Source organism: Crocuta crocuta, unplaced genomic scaffold (genome assembly GCF_008692635.1).
Source record: "Crocuta crocuta isolate KB4526 unplaced genomic scaffold, BGI_CrCroc_1.0 scaffold119, whole genome shotgun sequence".
Classification (NCBI taxonomy): Eukaryota; Metazoa; Chordata; class Mammalia; order Carnivora; family Hyaenidae; genus Crocuta; species Crocuta crocuta.
In genome coordinates this window covers 8,818,787-8,842,049 of record NW_027551562.1, presented here as the reverse complement: position 1 = coordinate 8,842,049, position 23,263 = coordinate 8,818,787, and the positions used below count along the sequence as shown (strand labels likewise).

The following is a 23,263-nucleotide window of genomic DNA, read 5'->3' as shown; positions in this document are numbered from 1 at the left end:
TCTGTCTTTTCTATAATTTTAGTATCTGAGTGAAGTAGCAATAGCAGCACGGAGGAAGGAGCTTTCAGCTTGTAGTTTCTCTGAGGTGAGAGGTGGTGCCTGTTCAGGTTTTCTCCTTGAAGAGCTCTCTTGAGACAACCATCAAGGAAGCACTGCCCGCCTTTCCAGGCTTGGCAGCTGCAGTCCTTCTGCCTGGAGCAGCTAAAGGTTTCCCTCTTTACAGAAAGAGAATACAGACAAGGCTTAACTCAGCATACTTGCTACTCAGGTGAGGGTTTTCTCCAAATGAATTTTCCCCCAGTGACATGGCATCAGATCTCTAAGTCACCGTATTACCAGAAGGAGAGAGTGGAAACTCGGGAACTCCTTGACATCATCTCAGAAAAGAGCTCAGAATATACTATTTATTCTCATTTCATTCTTTTCGTTAGATCTTTTATGCTTTTGACATTAACGTGTAGTCTTCAGCTATCTGAGTGAAAAGTAACGAGAGAGAAATTCCTGCATTGCTGCCACCCTAAACAGAAGAAATGCATGACCCAGTCAGTCTCTTCAAAAGCCAGGCCACCATTTGTGCCCTTCTGAAGGAGAGCGTCCAGCTTATGCTATAGGGTCTAATTACGAACAATGTCACATTCCCTGGTTCTGAGATGCTAGTCTTGTTTGGAGAAATGCCAGTAGACGGCAGTGGGGTTCAAACATGTATTTGGTGCAGATGAGAGAGAGTTCTACAGTCAGTACGGATGGGCAGCTTTGAATCATGTGCACAGTTACTTCACAACTTTCTGTTCTTCACAAGGGCTCTCTGTACGAGCTCTGTTTGCTCCTGAGACACAAGTCTGTGTGTTATAACAGACTGCACCATGAGGTCACTTTTATTTCCATAAATGACTCATGCGTGAGCAAAAATTGAGTAATAGTGTTTTTAAGAATGTGTTGGCATAGCAGGGGATTTAGGCAGATCATTTTGCCTTTTCAAATTATATTAAAGGCCAGGAGGTCAAATAGTTCACCTCTTCCAACGTATCTGTTTCTTTCCCTACAGAAACCGACGACTATGCTGAGATTATAGACGAAGAAGATACCTACACCATGCCCTCCAGTAAGTAGGCTCTGGATTTTGTTCTCGTTCAGATTCGACAGATACTTAACTTTTAGGTATCTTCCATTTAATAGTTTTAGATATTTATTGGGTTTTTTTAGAACTATCTTTAATACCTCACTGAGTGTACATAACAGAAATACTCTTTTCAATCTTTAGACCTCTGTTTTGTGTTTGACCAGTCTAAGGTCAGGAGCTTAAAGCTCAAATATCTATAGTAAGTCAGTTTAGTTACAGGTTTTTTGTAATCTCGTCTCCTGGCTCTATGATAATACATCCTTTGTTGATGACAGAATTTCCTCTCTGTAGCATATATTATTTAAAGTTAAATATATATACACATTTCTATATTCAGGTTTTGGACTTGCATATTCAGTTAATTGCATTTCCCCTTTGAAAAACTGTTCTTTGCTGCCCTTGACCAACCAGTTACACACAGCTCCCTCTCCCAGTGCTTCCAGTCCATGCAGCTTGGGGTGGAGGTGTGGGGGGAAGGACTGCAGTTACGACTTTCCTGCAGCCTAGAAACACCAGCTGCTTCTCTCTGTTGTGCTTAGAACCTGGAAGCCCCAGATCTCATGTCGGAAGACAGAGTCCCAGATCTTGAAGTGGAGACACACTTGCAATTTTGTTCACATTAAAAAAAAAAATGTTTACTGGCTCAGTCAGTGGAGCATGCGACTCTTGATGTTAGTCATGGGTTCAAGCCCCATGTGGCGTAGGGTTAAAAAAATTTTTTTTAATTAAAAAAGTTGTAAACCTACCTCTTAGAGAAGCCCAATTATGAGTCCTCTTTATGTCCCAGGAGCCTTAATAATTCAACATCGGAGGTCCTGATTTCCATAGAGCCAAATATATTTATAAAATATATGTTTCAGTTACTTTCCCCTGTTGTATAACTATTTTAAAAGATGCTCTCATTTAGATTAACTATACACATTGAAGAGGCATTACCAGCATCAGGCCCGGATTCTCCTGGGGGTTCCTGGGTGCTCCCAGGTGCCCCTGGGTACTCCCTGAATCCCTCTCAGGGGCTCCTGTGTCAGAGCATCGCCCAAAACAGAGAGAGGAGCTGAAATTTCCTGGTGTGCATCCTGACTTATGCGCATGGGTAACTTGGAAAATGTTTACCTTTAGGTTTAGGTTTTATATGTTTTTGCAGAGAATCCAAATCTGCGTTTGTACATGGATTATTCAGCGTTGATCAATAAATGTCCAGTGTGGCTGGCATTTATCCAGGCCCCACAAAAATGAGTTATCATGTAGGGATCAGGAGATGGAAATGGGAAAGCATTGTGTATATCACGTCAAGTTAATTTGAGGAGATTTAGATTCTGCTTGTATCTAGTCTTTTTCCTACCAATGTTTGTGGTTGAAATGTTTAACAAAGTAAATATTGAAATGTACTCTCAGAATTTGTTGTTGTTAACCTAATTGCTATTAGTTATTTCTAAGCAAGGTCTTCAATTTTTTTCTCCCTTAATTGCAATACAGAAAGCTATGGAATAGATGAAGGTAACAGGATTCCTTTAAAATAACTGCATTTGCTTGCAATTGCAACCTGTGGAATGATGTGGGATGTTTAAGTTCTCAGTTAACTTTTATCTTTAAACTACTTTTCATTGGTTTATTCGTGCTCTTAAACCAATGGAACTACTAGCTAAAGTGATTTTAAAGAGGAAAAGAACCAGTTCAAATTTGGGTTAGATTTTCTGTATGGCTTATAATCTGATAAATGAGGGAGAAAGTTTTGAAATATTTGACTATTGGTTTATTCCATTGGCAGTTACACTAATGGAATGCATGTAACATGGGTTGCACAGACAGGTTTCCTGGCCAGAGGAAATCAAAATATGAGGCAGATAATTGGATTAGAATCAATTGTCTAGGTTCCTAGTTGGTGTTTTATTTCTGTGTGCCTCAACAGCTTGTTAAATAATTGGTTTTTTATAAGTCACAGTAAATTAATATGGTAATTTGAGGCAAATGCTCCCCCAAATTTTAAACACTCATAATTTATAATGTGGTATGTTCAACCTTGATTCCAAGTCATCTAATTTTGAAATTAGTTTTTAGAAATGACCTCTTTAAACTCTTTTAGCTCCATAAATAATATAGATAGGATCATAAGAAAGTGGAAAACTCTTAAACTTTTAAAACATAAAGTTATTCGTGACACAGTTTTTCCATTGCCTCCATATTTTCAAACTTTAGTTATTTGTAAAATAATTGCTTCAAATAACTATGTTTTTTAGCCCTTCATATATTAATACCTAAACTAATAGCATTGATTACTTAAGCATATAATTTACTACTTGGAAAAACTATTTAGAAAACTATCAGACAGATACAAACTAAATAGACATTAAAAACATGAAAAAAAATTTACCTTTAATAGAACTTACTTCATTTTGTAGTTCAACCAGTGCCGTAACAGTTTATGTAATTCCTCTTAAAATACTGTTTAAGAGAATTCCACTCTGTTTAAAGCATTTTTATAGAGTGATGTGCCACCAGTGAGATTTGTACTCGTGGATAAGGAGATGTGTCAAGTGTAATTTCTACATGAGGAATGCTGCACTTACATATTTTTTGACGTACGGATCGTGTTTTGCAGCCAGGGACTATGAGATTCAAAGGGAAAGAATCGAGCTTGGACGGTGCATCGGGGAAGGCCAGTTTGGAGATGTCCACCAAGGCGTCTATATGAGTCCAGTAAGTCCTCCACGGCGACCAGAAGAATGCGCCTCTTATCTGACTTCTCGAGTCCTCAGCCCTCCTCTGCAGCGGTCTTTTACAAAGCCCGTCATACACGTCAGCCTACTTGGTATCTTCAGAAATGGAGAAATGGCACCCTTAGCTGCCAGGGGGCCGGGTCTGTCTTTTATTCATTTTAATCTTTCGGCCTCTCTCATCAGTAACGGATCCCATAAGGATCGTTCCATTGGATGGAGTAGATTATGACTTTACTGATAGCTTTATCGAGGTATAATTCACATACTATAAAATTTACCTTTTTAAAATGTACAGTATATTTCTTAGTATATTGATAGAATTGTATTGCCGTCAGCATGGTGCATTTTCCAGCACTTTCTTTACCCCAGAAAGAAGCCCCACCTGTTAGCAGTTACTCCCATCTGGCCCTTCCCCAGCCCCTGGCAGCCATTCATCTGCTCTCTGCTTCTCTAGATTTGCCTCTTCTGGACACTTCACGTACATGGACTTGTGTGACATGTGACTTCTGTGATCAGTTCTTTCAGTTAGCATGTTCCCAAGGGCCACCCGTGCTCTGGCATGGAGCAGTGCTTCGTGTCTTTTATTGCTGGATAACATTCAGTTGTGTGGATAGACAGTTTGTGTTTGTCCGTTTTTCAGGTGATGGGAATTTGGGTTGTACCACTTCCTAGCTGTTAGGAAGGACGCCTCTGTGAAGGCTCCTATACAGGTCTGCGTGGGAGGAGTTCCCAGTGCTCCTGTGGAGGTGGCTGAGATGGAATTGCCAGGTCATGTGGTGTCTGTTCCGCCCTTTGACCCGGAGCTGTCCCCGAAGAGGCTGTGCCCGCAGCAGTGTGTGAGAGCGCCTGCCCCTCTGGTTGCAGTGTGTGTGATGGTTAGATCAGCAGTTGTAGAACGGCACTACACATTCACTCAAGAAACTGTTTTGAGCTAGAATCCTAACAGGTGCACATGGATGACGCTACTAAGGGGTCACAGACCGCCCCCATCTTACAGCGGTTCACCTTACTCTTCTTTGACTTTACGACACTGCAGAAGTGATCTGTAGGCAGTAGAAATCACACTTGGAATTTTGAATTTGGATCTTTTCCCAGGCTGGGGTACACGCATCCTCTGTCCTCTAGAGGGTGGTGACCACGGCTTCCAATCAGCCCGCCATCACGAGGGCCCTCAGCAGACACGCTGACAACCGTCCGCGCCCACACAGCGATTCTGTCCCTTTCAGGAGAGGATTTGGAGAATTACATGGGAGTTAGCACTTCATTGTAAAATACACTTTGTAGGGACGCCTGGGGGTCTCAGGACTGAGCATCCAACTCTTGCTGTCGGCTCAGGTTGTGATCCCGGGGTTGTGGGACCGAGCAGTGCAGGGTCTGCTCGGGCTTTTCTCCCTCTGTCCCTCCCCACCGCCTGGGTGCTCTCGCACTTTCTCTCTCTCTCTCAAAACAAAATAATCCTTCGTGTTCGCTGCTTTTGCCCATCCGTAGGCAGTGTGAGGGTTTGTGAGCACATGTGAGGTGGGCGCGGCTCAGCTGTGACATTGGTAGGTGTATCATGTGCGTTTTTGACTTAGGATACGTTCAACTTACAATGGGTTTATTGGGACATAACTCCTGTCTTAGGAGAAGGAAGATCTCTAGTAACAGACAGTTGACGTTTTATGTCATCCCTGCTTTGGAAACCGCAGGTGGCATTTTCCCCCAGTGGCTCCATACCTGTCAACTCTTCATCTCCTTTACATGGGCACTAGGGCCGGAGTGATCATTGCTTGGTAGAAGTGAAGGGGTTTCCTGTTTCGTTTTGTTTGGCTTCAGGAACAACAGACCGTTGCCACCAGGTCACTAAACAAATTAGAGGTTTCATTTCTTAAAACTTCAGTTTGGAAAGTGTTTACCTTGTACTTACATATAATTCCATCATTTATTATATATTTTTAGCTGCTAATTTCTCTTCTAGTTGTTTGTTGTTGGTGGTGTTGTTTTACTATATCTGTATTATCTTCCTAATTCTCTTAACTCTGTTCTTTGAAGCAAAATAGCAGTACAAAGAACCCTGGGTCTATATTTACTCAAAAGACCCACTGACGTTTAGACCTGGCTCTACCCAACTGAGATATAAGGGAGGCGAGGCTTCTTGACTCATGTTATTACAGTTGAACTCCGTGCTCTCTGAGCTCCCTGTAGTCTCAACATTCTCAGTGGGCCTGCATTCTGAAGTTCCTGGTGATTCACCAGGATCACACACACAATAGCAGGGTTAGTAGACTTTATTTCATGCTTTTTTAAAATAACATCTATTTTAGTTGTGAAAATACAAGAGAACAATTTTAATAGCCATAGTCTAGTGTTTATTAAACATCTGTCGAATGAATCCCCATCCCCAGATAAATACTAGGGTTCACACTTTTTTGTTGAGTATCTTTCTGATGCACGTTGTACATGAATGTTTATTTTGTTTTCAGTGTGGGCGTCTAATTTTATAGTGCAAAGGAATCTATTCATTTCTCTGGGCTCCTAGTAAGTCATTTTTCCAGATCATCTTCTTGTAACACGAGAGCACAAGCCTGGCAGAGGGTGGGGCTTTTACTCCCAAGGATCCTGGGGGCGAGAGGTGCCTCAGGGAGAGTGGGTTCTGAAGCGCAGACCTTGCTGTTAGGAAAGGAGTTGCAGAGCGAGCGAAGGAGCCGACGGCAGTAGCAGGCGCAGGTTGCAGACACACGCTGTAAGCAGGGGCAGGTCTCACTCCTGGACTTTTGGACCCACGGGAGATGAGGGAAACTGAGGAATCAAAAGTGGCTGCTGGTCGTATACCTTGAGCGTCTGTGTGGATTCCGTGTGTTGAGTGAAGTGGAGAAGGCTAGGGAAGCATGTCTGATAGCAGGCGTGTTCATAAGGGTTCCCTGAGAAAACAGAAGCAGCAGGTGTGGGTGCCTTCAGACGAGATCTGTTAGGGATCGGCTCACGGGATTGTGGGAGCTGACGTGCCCTCAGATCTGCAGTGGCCCACGGGAGACCCAGGAGAGCTGATGGCCCATCACTGCCAGACTGTGTCTGAAGGCCCGAGGCCCAGCGAAGCTAGAGGAAAATTAAGGTCCCAACGCAGAGGCAGTTCAGCAAGGGGAATTTCCTCCTGTTTAGGAGAGGATCAGCTTTTTGTTCTGTTCAGCCCTTCGGCTGATCAGACAAGGCCCACCACATTAGGGAGGGCAACTGCTTCACTCAGTCTATCAGTTTACGTGTTAAATCCATCAAAAAACACTCTGAATAATGTCTGACCAAATAATATCTGGGCACTCCGTGGGCCAGTCAAGCAGACACATAAAATTAACCATCACAGTGGGATATCAGGAAGTTTGTTTTGCTCCGTTCAAGTTTAAAATAACTTCACAATATCCTTGTCGAGACAGGGCATAGGTGGGGTGGATATGGGGTTCTGGGCTGAAAGGCAGAGTGAGGACTACGGAGAGGGATTAGGAGGTCAGCATGGAAGTGGGACCTGGCACTCAGTGAGACTGCTTCTCATCGAGCTGGCCGGGATTGCGCCCTGGGATTTCCGGCGTCCTGTCTTCGCTCCCCCAGTGGCATCTTTGCTGCCTGAGGCTGGTGTCTACGGGGACAGTGACTCACGCTCCAGTAGCTTGGCAGATTGATCTGTCATCAGCCCTCAGAATCTAGCGTGGCCACCATTTCAGAGCCAGGTCTGTGACAAAGCCGCTGCTACTCCCTGCCACCTGTCACACATGCACGCTGCCCCTGGTCACTCCTGAGATGAAGCCCTGTTGCAGAAGGGGCAGGCCACTTACAGCAGGGTGATCCTGGGCAAACTGCAGAATCTTTCAGCCTCTGCTGACCTGTCTATAAAATGGATGGCCTGGACCCCTCTGTACCTTGTCAGGCCACCTCACAGATCACCAGTAGACCCAGTGAGATAATTTACAAAAAGGACAGAAAGACCCAAGGCATGTTGAGAAAACTAAAGACTACGAGACTATGCAGCCCCCGTCTGAGGCCTCAGGACTGAGTGCTCCTCTTACCTGTGCCATGGCGCCTGCGTCTGGCCACCTCCACGGAGGGACGGGGGTGTCCAAGACAGCAGCGCCCTGAGGTCTCCTCTCTTGACTCTGGAGCTGTCATCTCAGCCTTATGACCTCGTCCCCTTTCTGGATCCTGTAGCCAGGACAGGAGCCCGAGGCAGGGTGGGAGTCGGGGCACGGTGGCTGTGGCATAGACCTGAGGCGGTGCTTCATACGCTTCTGTCCGTTCACCGGGCTCTCACTGCTTCTCTCTCCCATCCTGTCCCCCCTCACCTCTTCTGCCTACTTAATAGAATGTGAGGCACCTTAGGAAATCAGTATGACTAGTACCCAAGACAGCATAAAGCCAAGAATAAGATAAGCCCTTGAGTTGCTAATTAAACCATACATGGGGGCACCTGGGTGGCTCGGACCGTTGAGCATCCTGATTTCAGCTCAGGTCATGATCTCACAGTCGGAGGGATCGAGTCCTGCATCGGACTTTGTGCTTAGCGTGGAGCCTGCTTGGGATTCTCTCTGTCTCTCTGTTTCTCTTTCACTTGTGCTTTCTCTCTCTCTAAAAATAAAGTATAATGAAGTAAATGAAGATCATCCATGGTATTCCGTTGAGGCTTGGAATGGCTTTACTGGTCTTTCTTAAGCTCCGTCTTTTGAATTCCTTCAAGAAGGTATCAGCTTCTTTGTCAAGCAGATCGACACGCCTTTGTGGCTTCTCTCCACCTTGCCAGTCCCCCTCTTAGTCTGCCTGTGTCTCCCTCCCTCCCTGGGCTCTCCCACTGCCAGGTACCCTGGTGCTTTGCACCCCCGCTGGATCCGACCCTGAACCCGGCCATGCTGTCTCCCCGCCCTGGGGAGCTGTCTCCCCGCCCCTCCCGTCCTGGTCCTGCTTGAACTGCTGCTTCCCCTTCTCTCACCGAACAGCTGAACTCTCCCTTGCCAGCTTCACACCTCACCCTGCACCGCCTGCACTGCCCCACACGTGTCGCAGCTACCACCCAGCCACCGCACTCCCCTCAGCTCATGGCACGGGCGTTCCTTCTCAGCCGGGGGTCAGCCATGGCATTGCTCTCCCCAGGGTGTCTTTGTTTTGGTCCAGAGGGTCCCGCTCGGGCTGCCTGTACGACCACACCACCTCGGCCCTGCCCCGGCTGCAGCACCGTGACCCTGGCTGTGCTCCCCAGCCAGTCTCTCCCTCCCTTCTTCGGTCTTTTGCCCTGGTCTCTGCCTCGCACACCCTGACATGCTCCTTCCTGGGCCACAGCACTGTTACCACTAACGTGCTCGGTGAAGAATCAGCTTGCTTCTTGTGTGTGTTGTGTGTTCTTGGCTGAGACAGAAGCTTGAACAGAGCAGGGAACGCTGCCGCTGTCGGCTCAGCGTGTACCCCGAGCACCTGGAAGACTGCTGGGCACATCGCAGAAAGTGAGTGTGTGTGGGACAGCGAACGAATGAATGCCCTCAGCATTGTAACACACGTGTCCGTTTCTTCTGGGATCTTGTAGAGTATTTGAAGTGTTCTTCTCTTGAGGTTTTCAGTTCTGATTCTGTCTGGTCCACAGTCCACGTAGCTGCAAAGCAAGCAGCTCTCCATGAATGCGCCCGTTGAGTCACGCAGAGAACCTCTTTTTGCATGTGTGTGTGATTCTGAAATTTCCCTGACACAGGAGAACCCGGCTTTGGCGGTTGCAATTAAAACATGTAAAAACTGTACTTCGGACAGCGTGAGAGAGAAATTCCTTCAAGAAGCCTGTAAGTTTCTAGAAATTTCTGTGGAGCTCCATTTGACTTTTTATCTGTGTAAAATACAAGCTATCTCTGAAGAAGTAAGAAAAAGAATATTCTGACTTTGATGTGACAACTGCATTTACTATCTTGCATTGCAAATTAATACCTGTATCTGTAGAGGCGCATATCTCCACATTGTTCCAGGTAAGCCCTGATGTTTGGGTGTAAAGGTCAGCAGATTTACTGTCCCCATATCCTTTGGTGCCTGCACCATTCAGCATCCTGGCCCTGGAATTGGGCAGATGTAGAAATGAGTCCAGCTGGGATGCCACCAGGCCCTGGAGTTGGGGGTGAGCAGGTCAGACACGGTCCCCACCCTGAGGGAGCTCACAGACTGGGGAAGGAGCCAGGACCAGACCAGGGCCCTGCCCCTGCTACAGTGGCCGCCCCTTGGCTCACACATGCAAGGATGAAACCGCCTGGAGGGCCTCGTGTGGGTTCCCTGCCGGGTGTAGACCCGTGGGTGTGGGTTCCCTGCCGGGTGTAGACCTGTGGAGAGCTAGGGTCTTGTCCTGTCTGTCTGCACGTGTCAGGCTCTTTCCACCTGCCCCCAGGCTGGGATGGCCTTCCTGTTTTCCATGGTTTGTCCCTTCTCATTTGACCACATGATTAAAATAGTTTCCCCTTAGGAGGCTTTGTCACAGGGCCATGCCCTCGCCTTCCTAAGTATTTGTAACTAAATAAACATTGCCTGAAAATTATTATTCCGTTTCTCTAGGCTTTAAGCTCCATGGGGACTTGGGCCATGTCTGTTCTGCTCACTGCATAGGACTTACCCCGTGAAAGGCACTTAGTAGACATCGGTCGTGTGAATGTCTCTCAGCGTGCTTCTTTAAGTATACATTGATTGAATGCCTGCTACCCTCCATTTCAGTAAATATTTACCACCCGACAGTCCAAAAAATTAATAAGTCACAGAGTAAATTGTATTTACTTTATCAATACCTTGTAACTCCTCAAAACCATTCTGGAAGTTCCATCAAAAAAAGCCTAAGTCTGTCTTTAATCCTGTTCCTGTATCTGTTTCTTGTATCTTAAGAACGAGACAAAGCCTGGCAATGACTTCTGTCTCAACTAGTTTATTTCTACAGAGCGTCTAGGCCAAGAAAACACAGAACACACCAGCACCCTTACCTAATACTCTACCAGAGGGGTAACTGTGGACACCTGTCTCTCCCTAGTAACGATGCGTCAGTTTGACCACCCCCACATCGTGAAGCTGATCGGCGTCATCACGGAGAACCCCGTCTGGATAATCATGGAGCTGTGCACCCTCGGAGAGGTAACCTGGCCCTCAGACCCGGCCGTGTGCGTGGACCGCCAGCTGCACCAGCCATCGCAGCGACTAAAATGGCAGTCCTGTGATTGGGACTCACTCAGCCTATGCTGGCTGGTTGGTGTCCTTTGTTTAAAAAAGGGGCATATGTTAAGGGTGCCCTTGTGGTTCAGGTTCAGAGAACAGAACGTCTTTGTCGGTAAAACCCCAGGTGACGCCCTAGCTCGGTTCCCCACAGGCGTCACCAGCACTGAAAGCAGATGTGACTGGGGGTTCCTTTCCTTCTCTCTGGTGCTGCTGCCTAATATCAGCCCAGCAGTCTGAGGACGGGAGAAGCACTCTTGATGCAATCCTGGTGAATTAGTGCTGCTTTCAGGTTCATCTGCAGTGCTTGTTCTTTCTGAGGATTCATTTCATCAGTCATTCATTTCATTCATTCTTTCAGACCAACTGATATTAGTCACAGTTTCTTTTGAAAATGTGAGTAACACGTGTGGGCAGATCTCCTTATTTGACTTTCTCCTGGACACAGAGACTCTCAGTGTGTCCCCAGCCCCGGGCTGCTGAGTCAGACCTGTTCCCACTCCAGGCCGCTCTGTAGTCTGCCTGCGTGGGGATGAGCACAGGTCCACTTTCTAGACGCTGACACTTGACCTTCTGGTACTAAAACTCAGGAATTTCACCTTCCGAAGCATTACATGCATTTCTTGGTTTTGAAAGGACACCAAACCCCGTTCTACTTTTCATGCCGACCAGGGGTTCTGGTTACCAGGAGTCAAAGAGCAGTCTGGATCCTTCCTCCTCTTCATGACCGCATCAGCCTCCTGCCCCCACCCCTCCCCCCTGGAGGGGCCCTGCCTGGTGGCTCCTCTTTGTACTCGGTAATCTGGTTTGCTGGATGAAGTAATCGAGGCCTGTATAACACCTCTTCTTCCTCCGCCCTGCCTTTCCACGTGAAACAGTTTTGACCTATATATTTTGTTCACGATATTTTCCTGCTTTTGCTCTTGGAGGATTTGCTAATTTTTCTGGCCTAAACTGTCACTAAATCTTTCTCTTGTAGAATTAGAGTTAAATTCACCTGCCTTCCTTTACTGTGCTAGCATTTAGCCGAATTGATCCTGAGAGTAGTAATAAGGACCAGTGGGGTAAAGACCCAGCACCCCTCTGCACCCAGAACTTCCTGGAGTGGGGTAGGAGAAGTGCTTCTGGCCTCCCCTTCCTCCTCATCACCTTATGCTCAGGTCTGCCTGGGACACGACGAGGTGTGGGGCTGCGGTGCGCTGGCCGTGCTGCGTGCTAGGCCTGTTTGCTAACTAGGTCTGCGTGTTCTCCAGCTGTTCTCATCTAGCAGTATTTCCTGCTCTGCTTTTATTCATTTCTTTGCAGTATCTTTCTGTATCTTTTCTTTTCCCCCAGAAATTTGTGGAGCACCTGGGTGGCTCAGTTGGTTAAGCATCTGACTTTGTCCCACATCATGATCTCACAGTTCATGAGTTCAGCCCCACATTGTGCTTTCTGCTGTCAGCACAGAGCCCTGCTTGGATCCTCTCTCTCTCTCTCTCTCTCTCTCTCTCTCTCTCTCTCTGCCCATCCCCCACTTACATGCACACTCTCACTTTATCTTTCAAAAAGACACACTAAAAAAAAAAAGAGAGAGCAAGCGCCTAGGTGGCTCAGTTGGTTAAAGCATCCAGTTCTGGCTCAGGCCATGATCTCATGGATCATGGGTTCAAGCCCCACACTGGGTTCTCTGCTGTTAGCATGGAGCCTGCTTCAGGTCCTCTGTTCCTCTCTCTCTCTGTCCCTCCCCCACTTGTGCTCTCTCTCTCTCTTTCTCAAAAATAAACATTAAAAGAAAAGTTTGTTTACAATCACGAAGATTTCAGTCTTTAAGTTTTTTGTTTTGTTTTGTTTTTGAGAGGGAGAGAGAATCCAAGCTCCACGCCATCAGCAAGGAGCTGGACACAGGACTTGATTCCACAAACTGTGAGATAATGACCTGATCAAAAATCAAGAGTTAGATGCTTAACTGACTGAGCCACCCAGGTGTCCTGAAGATTCCAGTCTTATAATAGGATTTTAAGAAGAGAATGATTAACCATAGTTTCTGAACTAATATGGTTCATTCATTAATACCCTTTTTTTTTAGGAGAATTGAAGCCATTCTTCTCTGAGTGTGTGTGGAAATGGGCACTGTTGTTGAACGTAGCTCTTCAGCTGTTGATTTCTGTTCTCAGTCACTAATTCTTTTTTATCTTGGTCACTGTTCTCAAAGCTGAGGTCGTTTCTGCAAGTGAGGAAGTACAGTTTGGATCTCGCATCTTTGATCCTATATGCCTATCAGCTTAGTACAGCTCTGGCCTATCTGGAGAGCAAAAGATTTGTGCACAGGTAAGATCCAGGCTGAAGCTGGTGAGCTGCCCCAAGGCAGGGGTGTGGGTGGAGGTGGGAGGAGAGNCCTTGCTCTGTGATCCTGCATATCACTGGCCTCCTGTATGTGGGCAGTACCGAGGGAAGAGCCATGGCTGGCTAGTACTTGCATTTCAAGGGTTTTCCTCACGTGGAGCTTGAAACATTTGTTTGCCTTCAGGAAGCAAATACTGTTGAGAGTTTCTACGCACTCTAGAGCAGTGAACATGTGGACCTAAAACAGTCTTGGGACTTCCCAGGACCCCAAAGGGTCACGAGTGACATCTGCTGGTGTTCAGTGGAATTTCTGTTTCTCATCTGGGTCCTTCATTTGAATGCAAGGGAAAGCCCTTAGTTTGTTTCCTGGGACTTTGTTACCCAGCATTAAAACAGATTGCATCAGCAAATCGTTCATAGGGGTTCAGATGACAACTTTTATTTTATGGAATAAGATCTCTTAGTAGCAGCAGGATTCAGACCCCCCGGTACATCACAGGCTGTCAGTGCAGTTGGGAAAATGATTGTACGAAAAGTAGTAAGCGGTTTCATTATGTGAGAATATACTCTGCAGCCATTCAGAAGAATACTAATCGTTATATTAATGAGTAAATATTTGCCAAAAGGGTCATATTTGAAGTAAATTTATAAAAGTGCCTCCTTTCAGTGTATAACAAGTTTCCTGTTTGCATTTTCTATAAGCTGTCTTTCAGAGTACTTATCAGTATGTCTTTATATAATGGAAATGAGTTTGTAGGTTTGTTTTCCTTATATTAAAATCTCTTATCCGAAATTCTTCCTCGCCAGGGACATTGCTGCTCGGAATGTTCTGGTGTCCTCAAATGACTGCGTAAAATTAGGAGACTTTGGATTATCCCGGTATATGGAAGACAGTACTTACTACAAAGGTAAGGAGTCAGAGTGATAAAGACACTGTAGGCTCAGAATCTTGAATGATTTTTATGTCTTAAAAAGGTCTGTCCTGATCCACTCAGCTGAAGTGTGACCAAGGTGTAACACAAGTTCAAGAGAAGAAAAACGGCCTTTTCCACACACGGTGCTTTGGCACTGGGACCTCCACAAATGAGAAATGGACCTCAGACTAACCTTACTCCACGTTAACTCAGAGCGGATCATAGACTTCGTTCCAAAACATACCACGGAGAGCTTTTAGAAAACATACAAGTAAACCTTTGGAATCTAGGGCTGGACACAGGGTCCTTAGACTTGACACCAAAAACATGATCCATGAAGGGAAACCTGATAGAAGGAACCTCATCAAAATTAAAACTTTTTGTTCTGCAAAAAACCCTGTGAAGAGGATGAAAAGGTGAGGTGCAGACGGGAGAGGGCATTCGCCAGCCACAGTGCCCTTCCACAGCCACAAGCCATTCAACAAAGGACCAGTGTCCACAGTGTGGAGTGAGCTCTGAGAGAATTCAACAGGGAAACCAGCAATATAGACTACGACCCGGACGACAGGTCGGGAGAGAAGCCTCACCGGAGAGGAGATGAGTTGGGCAGAGAAGCCTGTGCAGAGGCCTTCGGGATCTCTACCCACTGGGGAGATGTGGGTTCAGACCATGATGAGATCTTTGCACACATGTCACAATGGCTAAAATTAAAAATAGTGATAACACCAAATGCTGGCAAAGATGCAGAGAAACTAAGTTACTCACAGCTTGCTTGTGAGAATGTAAAATGGTACATTTTAAACCCTCGAAGGGTTTTGCAGATTCTTAAAAAATTAAATATGCAGCTAGCATACAATCCCGCAGTGATACTGCTGGGTACTTCTCTCGGAGAAATGGAAACTGACATTCACACAAAACTTGAGTTTAGATGTTCATTGCAACTTTGGTTCCAATAGGCAAATGCTGGACTCCACTCTGACGTCCTTTAGCCGGTCAGCACAGTCTGACACCTCACAGCCGGTAGGGAGGGCCAGGCTCAGACTCGCTACTAGCAGTCAGACGGAGAGATCTCCAGCCTACATTCATTTTAGAGCTGAGACCTAGCTCGTGTGCTTTTCCTTTAATTTTCCAATTTTGGAATCAGACTTGGTTCCTCAAGTTATTGTTGAACAATTCTTTTTACTAATAAATTTTCATATTCCTAGTACTTGAGCTAAGGTTCGATTATAAATCCATATTATGCTTCTAGTATATGTTCTAATTACTACTACCATTTTATTTATTTTTTTTTTTTATTTATTTTTTTCATTAGAGAGACAGCATGAGCAGGGGAGGGTCAGAGAGAGAGGGAGACACAGAATTTGAAACAGGCTCCAGGCTCTGAGCTACTGTCAGCACAGAGCCCGACACGAGGCTTGAACCCATGAACCATGAGATCATGACCTGAGCTGAAGTCGGATGCTCAACCAATTGAGCCACCCAGGCGCCCCACTACTACCATTTTAGAAAGGCCAGTTTCTTTCTCCATTTTTAAAATTTTTATATTGCGGCGAAATGAGCCCAGGTTTTTACATACAAAATTAGTTTCCTTCATTTTACACCAGAGCTCATGGCTCTTCTCTTTCCCTGTGCCCTCTGTACGGCAGCCTGGAAGGGCTTTACCAGTGGCTCTGTGTTACCTGAAAAGAAATTCTTTGGTGGTTTATTCTTTTTAGTTAGTCATTTAACTGAAAAATGACCAAGTCAGTTTTCTGCTGTTTTAAAATACATCTTGTATCCAGCCCAAGCCCCGAAGAGCCGGGTCCTCAACTCCCAGGGGACAGCTAAGCCCCAGGCGGTGTGGCGGCCGAGACTTTGTGGCACGTGGATGGCGTCTGTCATGAGCAGTTGACAAGCGCACGTGGCTGCTGTCGTCGCTGGTCCCTACGTGCAGGGTCCGTCAGGCTTCCAGAGAGCTCTCCTGGAGGTTAGCGACAGAACACAGGGCAGAGTCGCTGGTTTGGAAGGAGCCACACGGAGGATTTGACCTCCGATGCCACGAAGGTGCTTGAAGCGGGAATAAATACACAAAGCAGACGGAGCGTCTCCTGACTGAGAGAGCCAAGGGGCGCTTGGTGCTGGCAGGCGGAGGCCCAGACCCCATGACCGGGGCGCCAGCCTGCCTCCCGCAGCTCTGCGCCTGCTCTGTGCCATCCTGCCCCTCCGCTCGCTCCTCGGTTTCCTCGGCTGCTGGGACACGTGGCCATGACTCGACGTCTGTGCTGTGCCCTGCTCCGTATTCAAGTAGGCTCTTCCCACCTCTTAGGATTAGAATTCCCTGACAAGGGGGCCCTGGGCTCCTCATGCGGCAGCCCCACAGCTGAAGGAACGTTAAGCGAGGCGCTGTTCCCTTAGTGGCACAGAAGGAGGGTTTGTTCAGCCTCCAAAGAAGGATGACTCAGGCCGTCTGAGAAGTGTACTTTCTCATTCCGTCATCCGTGTGCTCCTCACATCCCCGTGAAGGTGTCCTCCGTCCTCCCTGCGTGTCCCGAGTGTGCGTTCACTCGTCACTGATGTCTGTAACTCACAGTCATACCGTGCTTTCGAAGAAGCAGCCGGAATCTGGAGCTGGTCTTAGCTGGGGTGTGGGGACAGGCCGGGGCGGTGCAGGACGGCTCTGGGCCGGGGCCTGGCCTTGAACTGCAGCTTTGGCACCTGGCAGTGGGGCAGCTTCTGGCGAGCCACGTAACATGTCTGAACCTCGTTTTCTGAAGATAAGAGAGCCTACCAGGACCAGTTGTTTTCAGGGCTTAAGATTAGAATCAATGTGAAACAGGAATGTGTATGTATGTGTTTCCCTAGAAACCATGGTTCGGTGTTTACAGAAATTTCCTACCGGGAATGAGAACCGACCGCATGTCCTTAGCAGAGGCTCCCGCCTGTGGACGAGGATCTGTCGGGGAAATTTCATGGCCCTGCAGAACCAGGCAGCAAGCTCATCGCGCCCGATGGGGGGGGCGCTCCTTCTCCCTCGTTCCCAGCCTCTTTGCAGAGGGAAGGACCTCAGTGCTTTACCTCCCTCCCTCGGCCTCCCCAGGTTGCCCCAGATGACCTCACAGCACCAGGGAAACAGAAAGTAGCTCTCCTAAATAAGCGGAGTCCAAGGGGTCAGATATTTAAAGCTTTTCATTTTGATAGTAAAAATCTCTGTTAGCTGTAACTGTTGGATTCTTGAGCAGATAACAAAGAAAATTCACTTTCTAAAATTAATCTTCTAGCTTCCAAAGGAAAGTTGCCTATTAAATGGATGGCTCCAGAGTCCATCAACTTTCGACGTTTTACCTCAGCCAGTGATGTGTGGATGTTTGGTGAGTATTTGCAGGAGCTTTGTGTTGTTCCGTTGCACTTCGTGTGTTCTCCACGTTATACTGCGTGTGTTGTCCACAGCAGGCTTGCTGGTACCCTTTTCACAGCGTAGGCTGACGCGCCTTCCCTTGGTGGACTGCCCCTTCGCCAGCCACCGGGCACGGACGGGTGTGACTTCTGGGAGGCCCTGCTCTTGCTCTCTCCTCCTCCCCTCCGTCTCTGTGCGCCGGCTCGGCGCCCTTCCCTTCTCTCCTGTCTCTCTGCTGTCTCCTTGGTTCCCTCCGTGTGAATGACTGTAAGTGGTTGACCTCCCCCTGTGGTTCTGTGACAGCCCCTCAGATCCAGAGCCTCGGCAGCCGAGCTCCCCCCGACCTGGAGTCTGACCTCCCCTGACTTGCTCCCTGCTCCACAGTTTGATTCTGGGTCCGCTGTGGCTCCCGCCCTGACGCCCAGCGCATGCCTTCCCGCCTGCTCCGGGCCCAGCGCCGTCCTGCTCTGTGGGCCACTGCCGACCCTCCTGACTGGCATGACCGTGACCCTCACTCACTCACATTTTAGATCACTGTCCCTTTTTGATAGGACGACGCTCTGTCCCCACCCCACTCCATCTGCCTGGATCACGTCATCCTAACCCCCTCTCCTCTAAGTGACTGTCTAAACTTCAGGGCCAGCTCAGGTGCCCCCCTTCTGGGGAGTCTTCTGTGGCAGAAATATCCTGCAGACAGACCTGCCTTTCTCTGTGCTCCTGCACTTTTCTCTCTCTGCCACGACACTCATATCGATCTTGTGAGCAGTCTGTGTGTGTACTTTCTTTGGTAGAGTTTAAAGTATTTCAGAGCAGATGTAAAGTTACGTTATCTTTTTTCCCCTGTAATTAGAAATAACCTTATGTAGGGGCGCCTGGGTGGCTTAGTCGGTTAAGCGTCCGACTTTCGCTTAGGTCATGATCTCGCAGTTCGTGGGTTCGGGCCCCGCGTCGGGCTCTGTGCTGACTGCCAGCTCAGAGCCTGGAGCCTGTTTCAGTCTGTGACTCCCTCTCTCTCTGACCCTCCCCTGCTCACGCTGTCTCTCTCTCTCTCTCTTCTAGAAATAAATAAAACATTTAAAAAAAAAAAGAAAGAAATAACCTTATGTACCTCAAGTCTGTGTTCTTATTTTTTCTTCTGTTTACTTACTCTTGGTTTCATCTAGTGCCCAAAGTAATAGCAGGTGAAGGGAGGAACTTTTTACCAGAGGAGATTGTGTGGCACAATTTAGAAAGGGCTCTGGGGTCTGACAGATGTGGCTTTGCATCCCAGAGCCCTGCTCATCAGCTGTGTCACCTACACAGCAAGTTCAAGTTTCCTATGAAGGATATTTCAGTTTGGGAAGAGTCTAAGATGCCTGTTTTTTCCCATTTTAATTTCTCTGAAACTGGGGCGTGTCATAAGTGAGCGGCGTGTCAGGGTCAGTGTTACTGGGGATGTGTCGTACGTGGTGTCCTGCCTGTACTCGTACGGCAGCTGCTGGTGCTTCCTTGTCTGCATGTGTTTGAAAGCACTCTTTGCTAAGAAAAAATACTTCTTAGAGGTGAGAAAGCATTGTGTCATATTTTCCCCCTTTTTTGGTCACATAAAATAATGGTGTATTTTATAACCAGGGGCATCTTGGATTTGATAGAGTACAGTATTTAAAGAAATGTAAGGTGTAACGATTAAGGACAACATGTAAATTTCAAAGGGGGCCAGAAACATACTGAGGTCTCGAGAAATGATGCCCAACGTTCTTGTTACTAATAACGTTGTCATCATCTCTGGTGAAAAATGCAGAATGAAGGCGTTATTTTTGTCTACACCCTTCACTTTGAAATGCCTGGGATTTGGATAATGTCCAGATGTGATTCCCGTCGGTACAACACCATGCCCTGCTTCTTTGAGGGCACAGCCCGCCTTAGGCACCACAGGCACCCAAAGGACATCTCCTCCCCTCGAGCACATTACCCAGTGCCTGAGTAGGATGGAGGCTGATGCGGCTGTCCCAGGGCCCGGGCAGGGGGCTGGGGGCGGGGAGCGCCGACGCACTCACACTTGCGTGGGGAGAAAGCCGAAGGGGCACTAAGTGTGGCGGAGTTAACGCAAGCAAAGGCGTGTGTGTGGCGTGTTTGGGGGTGTGTGGCGTCTCCCTGTCCCAGCCAGTCGGCTCTCTAGGTTCCCCACCCAGAGCTTTGTGTGGTTGTCATTCTCCGCCTTAGGCTCCATTCATCTTTCTTTCTTTCTTTCTTTCTTTCTTTTTTTAATGTTTTTTATTTATTCTTGAGAGAGACAGAGCATGAGCAGGGGAGGGGCAGAGAGAGGAGGAGACACAGAATCTGAAGCAGCTCCAGGCTCTGAGCTGTCAGCACAGAGCCCAGAGTGGGGCTCGAACTCAAAAGCTGTGAGATCATGACCTGAGCTGAAGTCAGACACTTAACTGACTGAGCCACCCAGGTGCGCCCGTTCGTCTTTCTTTAAAAGCGGGTGCTCAAGTGTTGTTCAGAGGATCTTGAGAACGTGTGTGGTCCACAGGGACAGAGGGTGAGTGAGGAGGCTGTGGGCAGGGCCACTGCAGCCCAGGAAGTCTGGAGCCTGCCCGTGAGGACTGGGACCCCACGGCCAGCTCGTGCATCAGCCAGTGATAGTGCTGACGCGCACCCTAGTCATGCACGGGCCAGCCTCATGAAACAAGTCTGGGTGTTCTGAAGATGTATGGCTTAAATTTCAGTATTTTCTTCCGTTAGGCCTCAGATCGGCTGCCGCAGTCCTCAGCAGGTCAGACTGCAGTGGGGGGAAGGCAGAACTCATTCAGCTTGTATTTAACTGGTTCATTAAACCATGAGGGATCCCTGTACCTGGTGGGCCATTTTCTAACCCAGGATGCTTAGAAAAGGAAAACCTCTTCAAAAAATTGTGGGCTGTTTGGGTAATCATTTAATATTTCATTATTCGCATCATGTGAAGTTAATGACGCCGCTCTTGTTTACTGCAGAGGTAACGGAGTGCTGCGTGATTTGGCCGATTTGGCCAAAGTCCCTCAGCAGCTCCTCTAGTGGCAAAGGTGAAGCCGCCTGACACCTGGGCCTCCTCCTCTTCCTGCTAAGTTCACAGTCTGTTTTCCTTCCCGCTTCACAGGTGTATGTATGTGGGAGATACTGATGCATGGTGTGAAGCCTTTTCAAGGAGTGAAGAACAATGATGTGATCGGTCGAATTGAGAATGGGGAGAGATTACCAATGCCTCCAAATTGCCCTCCTACCCTCTACAGCCTTATGACGAAATGCTGGGCCTATGACCCCAGCAGGCGGCCCCGGTTCACTGAGCTCAAAGCTCAGCTCAGGTAGGCGTCGGGGAGCGAGGGCCGGGGCTGGGGCAGGCTCACGCGGCTTCACCTCCCTCGCAGTCCTAGTGCTGCGCCGCGAGGCCCTTCTGTCCGCACGTCTAAGGCTGACCTGCTCTCGGGCAGACAGAATTCCTTTTTTAATTGGTTTGCTTTTATTTATACCTTACTAGACTCCTCGGGAGATTAGATCTTAAGATCTTAATAAACTTCAAATTGTGATCAGATCTCTGGTCCCCTAACTTCTGACTGACTTAGCACAGCTGCTGACAAGACCCATAGGCATGTCGTCCCCAGCTGTCTGTCCAGGCNCACCCTCCTAACCACTTATGCTTCTCCCACCGTCTGCGTGCTCTTCCTCTCCCGGAGACGTTCGGTGTTCAGAAACCAGTCCAGAAGTTTGCTCCTTCCGGGGCTTCCCTAATCAGCCCTGCCCCCAAAGACACTGCGTTCTTTGGTGCCTTCTCAGTGCTTCCACTACTACAGCTAAAACATCCCTGTTGCCTGTTCTGCTGCCNGATCAGACCCAGACTGCCAGTAGCTCCCGGTCCCCCAGAGGGAGCACACAGGGACTTGGTGGCGCATGGAGCCCCGCAGAGTGTTTGCCCCAAGTGGCCCCTGCCACCTGGCCTGGAGAATCCCTCATTTGCGTGTCTGGTCCCCAGCCAGGCTCCGAGCTCTTGACAGGCATCACTGCGTCCTGCTCATTTCTGTGGTCCCAGCACAGGCCTCCGGTACATGCCCAGCGAACAGTTGCTGACTTGAAGTCCAGATTGAGACTTAACACTATAACAAATAAGGTATCTTAATAGGATACATATGCAGCAGAGTTTCTTATATGACCGACGCCATGGCTCAATGTGTGCTCTTTCACATGTTTTCATAAAAATTATCAAATATCAGGGTCCGGAAGACCCTGGTAGCCCCTCTGGCCCTTCCTCATCCTCCAGTGCTTGACGCCCACCTCATCTCAGGCAAGTCTGCTCACCAGACAGGTGTCCTTGCGAGGAGCGTGCTTCAGGGAAGACCTAACGAGGCTCATGGTGGAGATGTGAGACACTCACCCACCCAGGAATCCTTGGCTAAGCGCCCACTTTGTTGTCAGTGAGGTTCTGGGGTTCACCAGGGAACACGAGCCTGCCTCCAGAGTTCACATCCGGGGGACCAGACAGGCCAGCAGTTACCGTACAGCGAGAAGCAGGCTCTGGAAGGGGCTCCTCCTTGGGCCCGGGACGCTCCCCTGTGGGCCTGGTCCCGTCCCATCAGGCCCCACGGAACAGATCAGCTCCGCCTTCCGCCTGACAGTCCTTCAGGTGTTTCCAGACGGCTCTCCTCAGGCTAAAACTCTCCAGTTTCTTAACCATCATGCAGCTGATGATACATGCTCTCGCTGCTGGGGCTGGATTTTGAATGCGCCATTATTTTATGTTTTGCTCATACTTTTTTTTGTTCCTCCTTGATCTTTCCTCAGAATTTGACAGATTCTCTCCTCACATCTCCTCCCCTCTGTGACACGTGTCCCACCCCCTGCTTCCCAGACTCCTCCTTTATCTCACCGACCTGCTGCCCTCCACCCCTCGATGAGTTCCAAGCACGAGTCCATCCCGACTGCCCTCCCTTCTCTGTGCGCGTCCTGGGCCGTCCTAACTCCCACCTCTGTCTGCAGCTTCCGCCCTGCCTTTTCTCACGAGTCCCAAAGCCGCCTTTCACATGGCTCCTGGGGGTCCCGTTCTCCTAAGCAGGCCTGTTCCCTTGCCCCCGGGCAGCCCCTGGCCCTCACCTTCTATACCTTACAAAGGTGCCTTCTTCATCATCTCCATCTTGGAGGAGTGCGCAGTGATCCCTCACACACACACACACACACTGCACAGCTGGGGACACCTGCTGCAGTGTCTTCAGACCCCTCCCCTCCCCACCCTTCCCCTGGGCTGTCCCGTCTGCCGGGCCTGGCTCCTTAGTCGATCTTCTGCACCATCACTGTGGACAAGCGGCTCCATTGCTGGAATGGCCCTCAGGGGGCTCCTGGTACCCCTCTTGGGAGGTGCAGGCTTCCAGAATAGACTGAGGACCCCTTCCATCCGCCCCTTTCTCACGTGGTGGCCTCGCCAACCCCTCTGGCCGGGGACGCCTTCTTCCCCAGCTGCTGGAGCCCTGCCCGTCTTTCCCGGCTGCTCTTGCACGCCGGCTCCCGGGCGGCTCCACAGCCCACTGGCCTCCGCCCTCGGAGTCTCCGGAGCGCTCTGCTCTTGTCGCGCTCCCCCTGCGCTGCCACAGACGGCGGCGCCCGTGTTCGGCCCGTTCCGCAGACACGG

At 48.5% G+C, this 23,263-nt stretch overlaps 1 protein-coding gene across 7 annotated transcripts in view; it reads left to right on the top strand.

Moving 5' to 3' along the window:
- The window catches only part of PTK2 (protein tyrosine kinase 2), a 245,595-nt gene that overhangs the window by 172,691 nt on the left and 49,641 nt on the right, over positions 1 to 23,263 (top strand). For 5 of the 7 annotated variants that reach the window (XM_077750005.1, XM_077750004.1, XM_077750006.1 and 2 more), the window contains 9 exons: positions 1,046 to 1,102; positions 2,597 to 2,617; positions 3,720 to 3,817; positions 9,536 to 9,620; positions 10,838 to 10,938; positions 13,211 to 13,326; positions 14,149 to 14,249; positions 17,513 to 17,602; positions 20,747 to 20,951. In XM_077750005.1, the coding sequence (XP_077606131.1) occupies positions 1,046 to 1,102; positions 2,597 to 2,617; positions 3,720 to 3,817; positions 9,536 to 9,620; positions 10,838 to 10,938; positions 13,211 to 13,326; positions 14,149 to 14,249; positions 17,513 to 17,602; positions 20,747 to 20,951 (874 nt within the window). The remainder of the gene's footprint in view (positions 1 to 1,045; positions 1,103 to 2,596; positions 2,618 to 3,719; positions 3,818 to 9,535; positions 9,621 to 10,837; positions 10,939 to 13,210; positions 13,327 to 14,148; positions 14,250 to 17,512; positions 17,603 to 20,746; positions 20,952 to 23,263) is intronic. The other 2 variants (XM_077750007.1, XM_077750003.1) reach the window with 1 other exon arrangement.